This window comes from Trachurus trachurus (assembly GCF_905171665.1).
Source record: "Trachurus trachurus genome assembly, chromosome: 12".
NCBI lineage: Eukaryota > Metazoa > Chordata > Actinopteri > Carangiformes > Carangidae > Trachurus > Trachurus trachurus.
In genome coordinates, this window is record NC_139908.1 from 23,645,634 (window position 1) to 23,659,914 (window position 14,281).

The window sequence follows — 14,281 nt, forward strand, 5'->3', positions numbered from 1 at the left end:
TTATTTACATTTCAAGTTAATAAAACAGATTGTAAAGCAAAGTGAGAGGCGGAGTGACTTGTTGAAATATGTGACATTTTTTGCAGTGTTTAACTAAACCCTCTGAAACGGGCCTGAGTCGCCCCCTGGCCGTCATTCATCATCACCGTGGAGGTTTTCCAGGGTCTTGGCCTGCTCCTGTCTTGCATGCATACAGTTGTGCATTGTGTTTGAGATCCAAGCACGTGCAGCTGTTGTAATAGTTTCTAAGTCAGTGTCAACGTGTATGAAAATATTGGATTTTATACGTTTCTAACAGTCTCTTTTTGGATGAAGCTGTTGACCTGTTGATTAATCTGATTTGTATGCATGGCAGCAGATCATTTACAGGGACTGAAATGCACCATTCTTCATTGGATTATGGCTCCAGGGTCTGATTCACTAAGAATGTCACAGTTGATCTCTGCTTGCTCGAATCTGCCAAGCATCGGTTTGACAGTCAGCTGAAAACCGTGTCAGGTTTATTACTTCTCTGTGCAAAGCCCAAAGTTTCCAGCTGCTGAGTTGATGACTCAGTTAAAGAGTAAAAATAAGAATGGGATTTATTGCCTTCTCCTGTTCAATTAAAACATCCCATGACAATGTGATGGTGGGCCAACTCACACAAAACCAGGACCCTGAAACCAGAACGGTTTAGATGAATTCAGCCACGATTTATGTAGCCTATCATACCTGTGCTTTTCTTACCTTGATGTCAATGTGTTAAAAAGACTATACTGACTACTTGCCAACACTAGATTATTTTCTGAGTGACTCTAATCCAGAATTTACATTGAGTAGCCTACAATTAAAGTTACCTTTTGTAAGTTCAACCTTGTGCAATGTTTTGTTGGTAAGACTGATATTTACCACTAGCACTAATAGCATAGCACTGATGATCAGAGAGATAGCCTAGGAGGCCCTACTCCAATCTTTTAGCAGAGGGACAGAGGAAATTTAAAAGGACATTTCTGTCTTCTGTCTACATTCAGTGAATGTATTTCCTATACTTTAAATGTCAATTTTTCCTACTTGTAGCCTACCTACTGTCAGAGACCACTGCCACAAGATGTCCCACTGGACCACCAGCAACCAGTCGGACCACAGCCAGTCAGCCATCTGTCCTCAGGTGCTTGGTAATCAGGTGCCCAGGTGTTTCTGGAGTCCAATTAATTAAGCCACTAAACACACAGAAGCAACACACAGTTAAAAAACAACACACACACACACACACACACACACACACACACACACACACACACACACACACACACACACACACACACACAGTTGAATAAAGGTACACACTGAGTGCAGGAAAGGTAACAAAAACACAACCACAACATTTTAGCCCAAGGCAAGCTAGCCCTCTCCATTGCAATGCTAACAGTTAGCTGACTAGCGACATTAGCCGAACAAATTAAAAATATATATCAGAAACTGAAGCTAGCTAGCATTATAGTGTTGAAAGTATTAAACAAAAACAGATTTTTAACATTGTGTGACCAACATGGTTCTCACAATTGAAGAAGATGAGTCATTCTGAACCGAGCCGGAGCCTTCAGCAGCTGGTTGGTCTCAGCGAAGCCCGCGAAGTTCTGGCTCCGGTCGGACTGGGAAGAAACCATAGACTGTATAAAAAAGAAACTCAGCTTTGGACCAATGATACCCTCACGGCGGCTGCACAAATGACTGAGGGGAATGACTTAATACCATAGCTTAATACATCAATAAAATAAATTAAAAATGTTTAAAGGTGACTGACCAGGATTTGGTCCAGTAACGCCTGCACTCAGGTGGTTTCCTCCCCTTATGTATCAGGCCTGTTTTTCTATGGAGGGCATCCTGTCACCTTTTATTGACATAGCCAACTGCATAGTGCATGGTGCATACTGTATGGTGTTATGCAGTAGGCTATGTCATAGGACATGCACATGCTGTCAGATTAACCAAAACAAAGAGAAACTCAGACAACCTACCTGACACAGATGAGTGAGTGTATCATCTGTTCACTCTACTAGATGTTTACATAGAAAACAGTTTCCTGCTACATTTTTGTCCAACACCTTCAATGTGAATTAAGTACATGATAATTATCAGTGTTTACATGGTATTTATTTGCTCCTTTCTCTGGTGAAGGTACACTCAGGGCGCCCTGCTGATGACATTACTTGGAGTGACACTGCCACCTGCAGTCAGAGAAAGAAAATCAATGGCAAGGATGTTGGTGTCAGTGGTGGGTGACCCATTCATAAAGCTGCACAGAGCACCTTTAACATTTACTTTATTTGACTACAAATACTTGACTGTTCTGTAAGGACACACCTTTGATCACACTGAATTTAAATTCATTTTTATTAATGTAAAACTTTTGGTATGCAATTTGCGTACACATAAGGTACTGTTCAATGTATTAAGTAAAGCCTAGGCTAATGTGTGACTTCTATTCTGCAGCATTGGTATGGGGAGTCATTCAGCAACATGAACCAAATTTGAATTTAGACACACACACTTCTGACTATGAATTGCTTTATTTCCCTCAGAGAATAAGAGCATGTTAGAGGATGATAGTGCTTTAGCTGAGACAGTTGTCACATATATTATCAGACATTAGTGTGGCCCAGATTCATACAAATATACATTCCATAATCACATTAGCTGAGAGACTTAAAGCTGATCCCAATGACACGCAGGAGACATTTCCTGCTAGAAAACACCTACAAGATTATCAAGTTTTTACATTCTCAACGCTCATATCACCATTAGCCCTTCAATAGCTTAAAAGGAAATACATCTCATCTTCTTTTAAGCAGTATCCAGTTGGATTCTGGACTCCTTTAAAAAAATAATCACTTCAGCAAACCAGCCCATACACCAATAAACTCACAGCCCATCATTTGAATTGCCAACGCAAGACTGAAGAGAAAGAGTATAACAGAGGGCTAAAACTGGCAGATTACTTGTTTTCATATGTACATGTATATTTTCCTTAGTGCTCTTTGTTAGCATGACTGAGTCTCCGGCAGCTGTTGGTCTGTTTCTAGGTCCATTCATCCTTTGGCTTCAGATATTGGTTCTTCTACTCTTTCAGCCAGGTGAGCAGCTGAGGTGTGTAGTAGGTGATGATGATGTCAGCACCTGCATCACAGGGTAAGGAAAGATGAGTCAGATCACACCTAGATCCAAACTTATAATGCACATTTGAATGCACTTAAAATGTTTTAAATTGAAGAGAAACTCCATCCACATTTTCATTATTTACTTTAAACAAGTGTGTCCATTCTCTGATAAAGTCAGAGAATGAGCACAGTCAGACTACAACTGGGTTTACACTAGACAGAACAGGTTTATGACAGTTATTACAGTCTCCTAGGTTTTCAGTTTATACTGTCAATCTAGATAATAATGCAAGATTTCGCTTTAAATGGCTGTATCAAGTATCAGGGCATATCACGCTTTAATTATAAACAGCAACCATTTTTACAGCTCTGATTGATTCAGAGGGATAGTGTAGAGAATAGGAGACTCGAGTGCTGTCCTCTGTTTATATTCTTTCATTCACTGTAAAAGAAAAAATAATCACAGTGATTTCTCCACTACCAGGTGTGAACAGCAACAGCTCAGTGTGGAGTGTATAAAGAGAATCAAATTTGAAAATATGCACTTGAAACTTGCCTGGATGTTTAATTTTTGTTGTTTTGATCTTTAAAATTAACTTATAAGCAGTGTTGTTTTTGGCAGGCATTTTAGATTTAGTCTTAGTCTTTTTGACTAAAATACTTATTAGTTTTAGTCAATTTTAGTAATTTCTGTATGTGATAGTTTTAGTCTAGTTTTAGTCGATGAAAACTCAAAAAGGTTTTAGTCTAGTTTAGTCAGTTTTAGTAAAAAGTAAAGTAAAAAGTCTTTTAACAAATTAATTCAATAAAGGAATGGTTTTACACATAATGTTTCCACCCAATGGCAAATACTTTATGGTCTAAGGATTATGTATTAGCCTACACACAGATAAAGTGGTAACAGTAGTGCATTCAGTTTTTTTTCTGCTGGATTAGGCCCTATATTTAAAATACGTCCATATATCTTTTCGTCGAGTGACGGCAGGTGTGTTGAGCAGAATGTGCGCTGCATGCCAGGTGGTGGGTGTGACCACACAAGGATGCAGCAGCGTTGTAGATACTTTTTGAATTTAATTGACAGATTACACGTACAATAAGCAGAAATGTCATGCATTTTGAACGTCTGCATCCACCCGTCAGCGCTGCGGAGCGGCTGCACCGCGGTCACCGGAGCTGATCACTGCTCTCTGCCACTCTAATCATAAGCACCGGGCTCGTCCCAACAGCTTTGTTCTATTTTTGACGGAGCCGTTGCTAAATGACAATCCACAATATGAAATTTACGTCCATCCTCGTCTCATCAACGAAAACTCACACACGTCTCGTCATGTCTTCGTCATCAGAGAGCCATGTTTATCTCGTCACTGTCCCGTTATTATCGTCATGAAAAAAAGGGGCGTCAACGAAATATTTCATCATCGTCATTGTTAATGAAAACAACACTGCTTATAAGTGTTTTGTTTTGTGTTGATGTAATTAAGGGTGTAGTTAACAGGAAGTAACAGACCACCTAAGATTCTTTGTGTTCAAGTAAGGTTTGGACATAAATAAGAATTAAATTCTTCTTATTGCTCCTTTTCAATCAAGTGTTGATTTGAATGTATTATTAATTTGTGTGCCAATTATATATTGTATTACTGCAGAGCTCCAATAATGAATGAGTAAGGGTCTCAGTGGAGAGTTCTATGTTGAGGTGATCTGAGTGTTATCCTCTTCTCTCTCCACGTATCTCACCTGCCCTGCGGAAGGCGGTCATGGCCTCCATCACAGCAGCCCGTAGGTCAAACGCTCCAGCCTGCGCTCCGTGCCACATCATGGCAAACTCCCCTGACACGTTGTACACCGCCAAGGGGTGGGAGGGGAACTGAGGGGGAGACATATGAGGAGAAGTGAGACACTTCCTCCAACAGCCACAGTGAGTTTTTAAAAAGAATCTCTGATATTTTGCAGAGTATGCTCGTGGGACCTTCCCATCTGTGTTTCATAGCAACTGAGCAAGTTTCCCCAAAAATGCAAAGCTGCAGCACTGTTCCTCGCTGAGCTGATTTAGTTACAGACCTTGTCCTTGACTTCTCTCACGATATCCAGATACGGCAGACCTGGCTTCACCATCAGCATATCAGCTCCCTCTCTCACATCTCGCTCCTGCAGCACAGAACGACAGCAGCGTCTCCCACAACCGTGTCAACAATATTTTCATCCCCACATGTACGGTACACACAGAAAATCAACATACCACAGCTCGAATGGCGAGTCCCCTCGCTCCGGGAGGCAGCTGATAGCAGCGCCTGTCCCCAAACGCAGGCTTGGATTGTGCAGCATCTCTGTACACAGACACAGCAGGAGCTTCAGTTCACTCACTTCAGCACACCAGTTCACTGCTCCTTCTTCTACACATGATCCAAAAGCCATTACTCACCGGAAGGGGCCATAGTAACAAGAGGCAAACTTTGCACTGTAGCTCAGCACTGAAACCTGGAGAAGGAGGAAAAGAAAAATGAAAGCAGCTGCTACAAAAACACACTTTGGCTATATTTACATACTTACAAGACAACAATCGAATGGTTCCACTAACAATTCTGATGTGTCTGATTCCTTTGACCCGATGAAGGTTCAATTTTTCCCAAAACTATTAAAAACACATCACTGAGCCACACAGTTGCAGTGGGTGGTATGTTCCATCATTAGCATTGACTGTGGTTTATTTACACTTGCTTAAATACAGATTTGCTGCCATGAAAACCCAACTTGAGAAACCAAATATGGATCCATTTTCTGCTGAAAAAAGTCACCAACCGGTAACTCTGATTATATACAGTATCTGTGATTTATTTATTCAGCAGGAACCATTGGGTCTGGGGCTGGATGCCACCGGCAAAGTAGAAAAGCCAGAAAGTAGTGAGGGATGGACTGACACACATTGTTAGTTTTGGTTGGGATTTGTTGGCGGTAAGAAATTATTTCTGAATCATTTTCATTCATTTACCTTGTTTCCTATACCATTGGATATCAGCGCCTGTTTTATAGCTCTGACTCTTCCATCCATCATATCAGACGGGGCGATGATGTGGCAGCCTGTGGAGCACATGACCAAGACAACATCACTGGGGATGCTCCAAAGTTTAGTCAAGTTTAACTTTCAGTATCTGGGTGAAGTGCAAGTGTCTGGTGAGTAAAAGGCCACTACCAGGAATTTAAACATCTTGACAATCCCATGACCTCAAAACACTTTGACACTAAAGAAAAACTTTACTCCTTTATGTACTACAAATCCTATTTGTTTTTAACAGTCAAACTTTTTGTTCAAAGTCTTCTTCATAACGCCAGTTTAGGAAACTAAACTTTTCTTTCATTCAGGAGTTGCATTATTTTTTTGGACAAACTGATTAATCCAGGTGCGTCTGAGTTGTCACAATGGTCAGACACACCTGGATTAATCAGTATGTCCAGTAATGTAAGACAGGAAATAAAAGAGCTGCCTTAAGTTCAGGAAGTAGTGGAGCTGTGCATAGAGCCCATGTCGGTGCAAGCTGTTTTTAGATCGGCGGAGCAGAGCCGCGAGCTGCTCAGAGCTACGCTACGGAGGCTAATGGGATTTCTTGGTTTCATTCATCAAACTCATCAAATACACAATCCAACAACTCCAAAACGCTCTTGTGGACAAGTTGTGACCTGCACATTCACCACGCTGTAAGACAATAACAGAACGTTACCAGACGGAGTTGTTTTCAAGGTAAATTCATGCAAAACCGCTAATGCGCATTCCCGTCGGGGGCAGTTTTTCAGCAAGCAGTCTCTGATCTCATAGCGTGGTGATTGTGCAGGTCACAACTTGTCCACGAGAGCATTTTGGAGTTGTTGGATTGTGTATTTGATGAGTTTGATGAGGGAAACCAAGAAATCCCATTAGCTAAAAATAGCTCACACCAACAATTAAAGGTAACAAACTTATTCCTAAAACTATAGGGTTTATGGCAATGGGTCAGTTTGCCAAAATGTTGAACTATCCCTTTAAAGGATCATCAATGTTACAAGAAACAATGAGGAGTAAGAAGAGCAGTGACTTGTGTCACACTCCAAGGGCAGAAATGACAATGAAAATGAGAAACAAGAATTACCAGCCTGGGCGTAGGCCAACGCCACCTCAGCCAAACGCAGACAGCTGGCGTCATTGTTCAGAGTGCCGTCATCATTCAAGATACCTGCGAGAAAAAACAAGTAGTAAAGCTCAAATGTTTGACAAACATTATCTCTGATCTTTTACTCTGCTCTCAATGTGACATAAAACAGGAGGCAAATTATCTGAAGTGACACTGACCACAGTGTCCATGTGACGTGTAGGGGCACAGGCAGACGTCACACGCCACCAGTAGCTCTGGAAACAAAGATCGGATTTTCTTCACTGCCAGTACAGCCGGCGTATCGTCTGTGTCGGCACCCGAACCCCTGTCATCCTAATGAGGAAAGACCAGGTCACAGAGCATGTCATTCCTAAACCACTGACATTATTCTGCTGTTGTAACAGACTCCACTCCAGAAAGAGTTTAGAAACTGGTGGCAGTTCGGCCACAGCAGCATTAGTGACATCCAAAACTGATACTGGCTGATAAGGCTGCAGTGTGAGTTAAATATACATGGACTATTAGACCATAAGAAAGCATATCTGACATATACAAGAGAAATTAAGTAAAATATATGCTCATTTAAAAGTGATAAACAGAACTTACTCCTCTCTCAGACATACCTTCTCTATTTTTGCAGGCACACCAAAAATCAGCACACATTTCAAGCCGTTCTCCACAAGTGGCCGCAGCATGCCTTCCAGCTTATTCACCCCATATCTATTGATGAGAATACATGAACATTCAGTACACGCACAACGCATGATATGCTACATGTATTTAAAGAGAAAGTAATTCAAAATCTCAAGCAAAGTTTGGTTTGAGACAAACTTTCACCCATGAAACCTGGACTTTTAAGCTTTTGTTTCTTTGTGACTGTTTAGAGTTCAGCTTTGTTAAGTTGGGAATAAAAGGTCTAACGGATTCTTTTCTTATCTTGGTCCAGGTCCAGTGTTTGGCTCTGGGTCCACCCTGCCTGCTTGCTTTTATCTAAGGACAACACCCTCAGTGGGGGCCACAGCTGCGGGGTGACATTGTGTGTGTGTGCACTCAACACTTTAATCACCTTCGTCAGCACAGTGCAATTAGAAATTATCCTCAAGAGCAGAAACTGATACCTTGTTGTTAAATCTGAAGTGTGCAGTTCTGAGATGACTATGAAAGTATTAGTGGATGATGTCATTCTCACCTGGCCTGTCCCGGTAGGCTGCCGATGGGCTCCACTGCATCTGCACCGTCTCTGTAGAGAATGACAAATACCAGAATAGCACAGTTTAGTTCACTTCTTCTGACCATTATTACATCAGCCAAACTACTATACAATTCATTTTTTACCCATTTTATCTGACAGTAACTTGGATTCATTTGAAGATTATATTTACGTGATGAAGATTGGGTAGATGAGGTTGTCAGGTCTTAAATCTGCAACACAGGTCTGCCAGTATCTGAGCGTTGGGTGGAAATAGCCGCTGTGGATGATGGACTCGGCCGGTGTCTGCATCTTTACCCTGAAGCAGAGAAAGGGTCAGTGTTAAAACACAGACAGAGAATCAGGGAACGGGGCAGGTTCTTCTTTGTCTTTAGTTAACAAGCAGAGCAAAAATATCAATGTCACGCTCTGGTGCTTCATCACAGCTCAGTCACCGTTCAAACTGACCAAGCATGCGTGACACTGCTTCTCCAAACAACACCTTGGCTCTGTTTCATAGCTCAGTCAGCAAGCTGCAGGATGTCAAGCTACCTAACCTTTCTTTTCATCATAATAAAGTTTGCATATTTCTTATCCACGTCTTTTTTTGCATTACCATGACCTCCCATTCCTCTGCATAACCCCTTACCACGGCATGGCATGGCACAGATCACTTTCTTGATTTAGGAGAACATTTCTCCAATGGATCAACCAATCTGGGTTTAATATAATCATTAACTGACTCTGGTCAGAAGCACATAGTGTTAGCATGTTTTGTCAAGTTATGTCCCAACAAAACAACAAATATGAAAAGTCTGGACTCATATACAACACAACAAAATAACATGATCAATTCATATGTGATTGTGAATACAGTGTGCATTCGTCATAACGTTGTAACATATAATACTTGATCTTAGCTTGTTCAGTGACTGATGAGTCAGGTCACGATTAGAAAACACAGTTACTTACTAATGCATCAAATGACGTGTGTTGTTTGCAGTGCTAACATGACCCTGACCACAATCATGTAATTTCCTTAAACCTAAATCCACTGACATGAACGAGAAGTAAATGCAACTTTCAGATTACAACTAGTTCTGTGACACTTAGCAGTGAGTTAAAAGGTGGCATATTTCCAAACACACAACTCATGTCCACTGTAATTTTCATTCAACGATCACATGTTATGTTTTCAGCAGTCTGCATGACATTTTACCACATTGGCTCAAGGCTATGTGGTAAACGCGGGTTTAAAACCCAATCACAGCAACTACATTCGGAATATGTGACATTACACTTCAAAGAAATGTTTAAAAGTGCAAAAATAACAAATGAACACAGTGCACGTACCTGTGAGTATGAGTGTGCGACTTCTCTACACTTCAGTCAAACCCAACTATGTCCTTATTCAATCGACGTTTCGCGGGCGACATGGCGGCGCGCTACCGCCACCTACCGACTGGAGTCTCCAAAACTCCCATTAAATTTGAACCATGTGAAGAAACAACCGGAGCGGAATTGTTTATATTTTAGTTACACGGACTATACAGCCGTGTTTATCGATATTGCAGGTGTGTCGTTTGTATAAAAAGTGGGTTTCGTTCATCTTACAGTGTATTTGCCAAATGCCACTCGGCCACCGTAGAATCTAGGTTTTGTCATCTCGCGATAATTCCTCAACCTAAAGGGGAAAAAACCGAAGCTACGATGCTAAGAGTTTGTTAGCTTTGTGTACTGACAGTTTAGCGACCACCTAGATGGAGGGGAGAGCACCAGACTGCTGTTAAGGTAAAACAACACGGCGTCGCAGTAAAAATACACCTCAAACACATCTTCGTATATGCGTGTTCTGTCGTTGTGACCTTATTAGGGCTCTGTATCATGTCTAACTGTGGTTAGCTTACATTGTAGTGGTAGGATCGGCTACATCATCTCCGTCTCTCTCTGGCTCGTCTTGACCTGTAACGTTGATATTACAGCGTATGCCGGTTTATGTTCTGTCTACTAATATCAGTCGGTATCTAAGTGAGTTGAATCAGCCTAAATATTGAACTGACACCCGGGTGAAATGATTGAGAAAGCTGGATTCGCTGGCTGCATTCATAAGTACTTTCATTACTCATTGAGACGTGATTTGGGCCTGGTCTACTCTGAGTAACAGGCAGTGTGTGGGTGTAGACCTTATTCTAGTTTTCTATCAGTGATGTTATGTGTCAGTTTGTACTTTCTTTTTCTAATGTCTGGTGGGGTTTGTGTATTATGTGTTTGTATGTTGGACAGACTGTTGCCAGCCACAGACCATTCCCCATGGGACAATAAAGGCTGTCAGTCTATCTGATCTTATTTGCTGTCTTTATTCATTATAGGAAGGAGGGGTTTCCAGAGAGGCTGAGAGTGAACTGCCTGCAGTCATCGACACCAGTCTGTCTCCTCAGGGTGGATTTGAAGATGTAGCCAGGAGGGTCGGCTCTGTGGTACCCTGCCGTTTGTGTCCAGGCATAATCAGTGACACCCCACGGCCACCCTCTGCTATCCTGGAGCACCCCGGCACCTAAGGGGCTTCCCAGTGTGTGACTTGGTCGTCCCCTGTCAGCCAGTCCCTGGTAGAAGACCCCACTGCGCTCAGCCATGCTCTTCTCCCTGAGAGAACTGGTCCAGTGGCTGGGCTTCGCCACTTTTGAACTGTTCCTGCACCTGTTAGCTTTGCTGATCTTCAGTATGCTGGTCGCTCTGCGAGCTGACATGTTCACGCCCACGCTGAGCTGGTGGCTGGTCTTCGTCCCGCTGTTCGCCGCCGACGGCCTCAGCACCTACTTCACAGCCATCGTGTCCATCCGTCTTTACCAGGAGAATGAGAAGCGTCTGGCCGTCCTGCGGCTCCTCTGGGTGCTGACTGTCCTCAGCCTGAAGCTGGTGTGCGAGGTGCTGCTGTGTCAGAAGTTGGCCGAGCAGGAACAAGCCAGAGACCTGTGGTTTGGCCTCATTGTCTCACCGCTGTTCATCCTGCTGCAGCTCCTGATGATTCGAGCATGCCGCGTCACCTGAGAGGAGGCAGTCACTGGTTTAGATTTCACATCACAGAGCAGTCTTCATCTGCCATTTGAGATTTAAAGCATAACAGTGTAATCTCTTTTCTGGCACCTTTTTCATTTTTTTCCCACCCACATGCTCCAAGTCACACCGGAATCCAATTTTGACTCATTTGTTTTTAATAGGCTCCCAATTAAGAGGCATGTCCATTGCTTACCTGAAGGAGTGGAGAATTTGATGCGTTCCCAAATGCTAAAATGCACTGCATGGCCAAAAGTATGTAACACACATTCTGTATACATTTGTGTGCATTTTGTCTGCACGTCTGTTTTTTTTTTGTTTTGTTTTATCTGGTTTCCACATTATAGATGCACTGAAAGGAACTCTTGCTACTGCAATACAGTAATATTTTTTACTACCGAAATTGTGGCAACAGTTAATTTACTTTATTTCCCTTCATACACAAAGCCAGAAATGGTTTTCTCAATCTGGTGTAAAGAACAGGTCCGACCTCAACCTCATTCAACAAATTTGGGAACACTGAGCTGAGCCTCGGTGACCAATTTCACTAAACGCCTAAGAAAATGAAAAAGAGCATATCATTGCAACCAGCCTCAAAAATTTAAAGGAAGACTGAAACAGAACGAGTGATGGCTCCTTTGTTTCAGAGTTGCTTTGAAATGAGAACAGTAACATATTAGAATAATAAAATGATCACATACTTTTGTCCATGCAGTGTGAACTATGTAAAGTTGCCTGTTACAACAGCCATGCTTTAACTGACATTGAAGTAAACTGTCTACATTTTTTAGCCCCTTATTCATGGAGATGGATTATGGCTGTAAATCGTTGTGATATTTTGTAAGATTACAAACGGTTGGAGAACATGTCAGAGCAGTATAGTCTGTATTTTGACCATGTGTGCTGCTACCATGGTAGAGAATAGGCCAGGGAAAATTATACTACAGTTATGTTTTAATGCACATGTGCACACAACACATAGAATAAACAGACAGGTTAAACGTAATGGCAGTAGTGCCCAAGGCAGTTTGTGGCATCTTTCGTAGATAACGGAGCCAGAAGAGCTGCTTCAGCAGCACTGATGCTTTTTCCCAGAAGAAGCATTTGATCGCCAGCAGAATACGATTAGATCTATTATCTTTTGTCTCACTCTGATGCCTGTTACCGGGAGTGTAACTCATGCACTATACCCCCAGATTGCCTAATTTTCCAGCTCCACTGGTGAGATCGGTGTGGACAGCAAGACGCTGGTTCTGTAACTTGCTGTTAGCTCAGTCTCACACTAATGTTGAAGAACTGAATGTGATTTTCACTACACGTCAATTGTGTGCACATGTCTTCCCTGAATATTGCTGTTTATTTGTACAATATGTAATGTATTTGACCTTACCTTGTGTATGGACTGCATGTATTATGTATTGTACTGTGTATGTGTGCCTCATTTTAAGGTAATTCCAGATGTGAGATTCTGTGTAATATGTATATTTTGATTTTGGAAAGAGAGAATCACCAAACCTTATTTATGTTGTTGTTATGGCACATTCTTGTCATCTGTATATACATGTAAATAAACCATCAACATTTTACCTGTGCTGTATAGAGTATGATTTCATCTATTAATCTGCTAAGTGGTGTATAAAGAGCTACCACTCTTTTTACAGTGGTTTTGTCAACTCTGCCACAAGGTGGCGCCACCACCTTTTATATAGGAACTGGAAAACCACAACCTAATCAACATCCCAGTGTTTTTGTTTTGTCTGTCATATCCTCCCTGTAATGTTCCCCATACACCAGTCACGAGTTGCCTATATATACCATCTGCTTTTTTATTGTCACTGTCTCTTGATTATGTTTTACAGCCACGATCATGTGAAAGTCAAATTGCACACCGAACAAATCAGAAAACGACACATTTTATTCATCACCTTTGGTGGTGGACATTGATTCAGTGGAAATGATGTATGGTTTTGCTTTCTATATATATTTGATTATTTTACCCCAACCTTTTACATTTTAAATTGTAACAGCAATATTATCATAAAAAAAAATTAATATAATTTAAACCTCCCCGTCTAGTGTTTACCAGATTCAAGACGAGAGGGTGAAGTAAACAAGCTCTGTCCTGACCGATTCTTTTTCCGCCTCTGCGCTCTTTAGCCTTGCTGCTCTTAATTGTAGCTTGGTGATAAATGTTTGATGAGGTACAGTAATCTGTTGTAGTACCCAAGAATAGCCCTCTAAGTGCTGATTCATGTGCAGCAGACTGCTCCTCGGCTCATGTGTTTACTACAGCCGGATTATCGACAGGTGGCATCACCGGCGACTGGGCTGCTGAATGAACAACCGTCCCGTCTCCACCCGGCTGAGGACACTCTGCTCATGGCAGGCCAACACTTACCTCACTGTATCTTCACACTGTAACACCGTGTTACAAAACACTGACTTTAATACAACACTGGCAGTCCAGTAGAGGTGCTTCTGATAACGAAACCGATTAGTATAAACAGTTTCAATGATATCACCTAATGGCATGAGACACATCCGTTCACAACGTTAATTATAGTCTTTATTTTGAAGGTGCGGTTTGAACGTGAACGCAACACGTTTGATTGACAGGCCGAGTGGCTTGCGTCAATGTGCGGCGGTCTACAGAGAGGGGAGGGGCGTGTCCGTGGGTCGTGACGACCAATCACGAAGCGGAGGGGGACTGCCAAGGCCGCTCGTGCAGCTGCGGAGGGGCGGGGCCGCGTTCAGGGGCGGTGGGGGGAGAGAGTGTGCTA

General features: G+C 42.1%; 2 protein-coding genes across 2 annotated transcripts; one reads left to right on the forward strand and one right to left on the reverse strand.

Moving 5' to 3' along the window:
• Window positions 1–2,536: 2,536 nt before the first annotated feature.
• alad (aminolevulinate dehydratase) lies at window positions 2,537–9,868 on the reverse strand. The gene is made up of 12 exons (XM_083983340.1): window positions 9,801–9,868; window positions 8,641–8,766; window positions 8,448–8,498; window positions 7,882–7,978; window positions 7,456–7,591; window positions 7,256–7,339; window positions 6,124–6,212; window positions 5,557–5,612; window positions 5,374–5,461; window positions 5,196–5,282; window positions 4,872–5,001; window positions 2,537–3,156 (listed from the first exon to the last, which is right to left on the reverse strand). The coding sequence occupies exons 2-12, from the start codon at window positions 8,757–8,759 to the stop codon at window positions 3,098–3,100; spliced, it is 996 nt and encodes a 331-aa protein (XP_083839466.1). The 5' UTR covers window positions 8,760–8,766; window positions 9,801–9,868; the 3' UTR covers window positions 2,537–3,097.
• A 256-nt stretch (window positions 9,869–10,124) lies between these two features.
• tmem203 (transmembrane protein 203) lies at window positions 10,125–13,006 on the forward strand. The gene is made up of 2 exons (XM_083983323.1): window positions 10,125–10,238; window positions 10,817–13,006. The coding sequence occupies exon 2, from the start codon at window positions 11,079–11,081 to the stop codon at window positions 11,493–11,495; it is 417 nt and encodes a 138-aa protein (XP_083839449.1). The 5' UTR covers window positions 10,125–10,238; window positions 10,817–11,078; the 3' UTR covers window positions 11,496–13,006.
• Window positions 13,007–14,281: the final 1,275 nt, after the last annotated feature.

Bases quoted from the DNA above. Each gene is read 5' to 3' on its own strand.
- alad (XM_083983340.1), bottom strand. From the start codon at position 8,759: ATGCAGACACCGGCCGAGTCCATCATCCACAGCGGCTATTTCCACCCA. The intron at 7,979-8,447 runs GTGAGAATGACA...TCTCATCAATAG, and splicing joins AGCCTACCGGGACAGGCCAG to ATATGGGGTGAATAAGCTGG. The intron at 5,002-5,195 runs GTCTGTAACTAA...TCTCCCCCTCAG, and splicing joins TGAGAGAAGTCAAGGACAAG to TTCCCCTCCCACCCCTTGGC.
- tmem203 (XM_083983323.1), top strand. From the start codon at position 11,079: ATGCTCTTCTCCCTGAGAGAACTGGTCCAGTGGCTGGGCTTCGCCACT.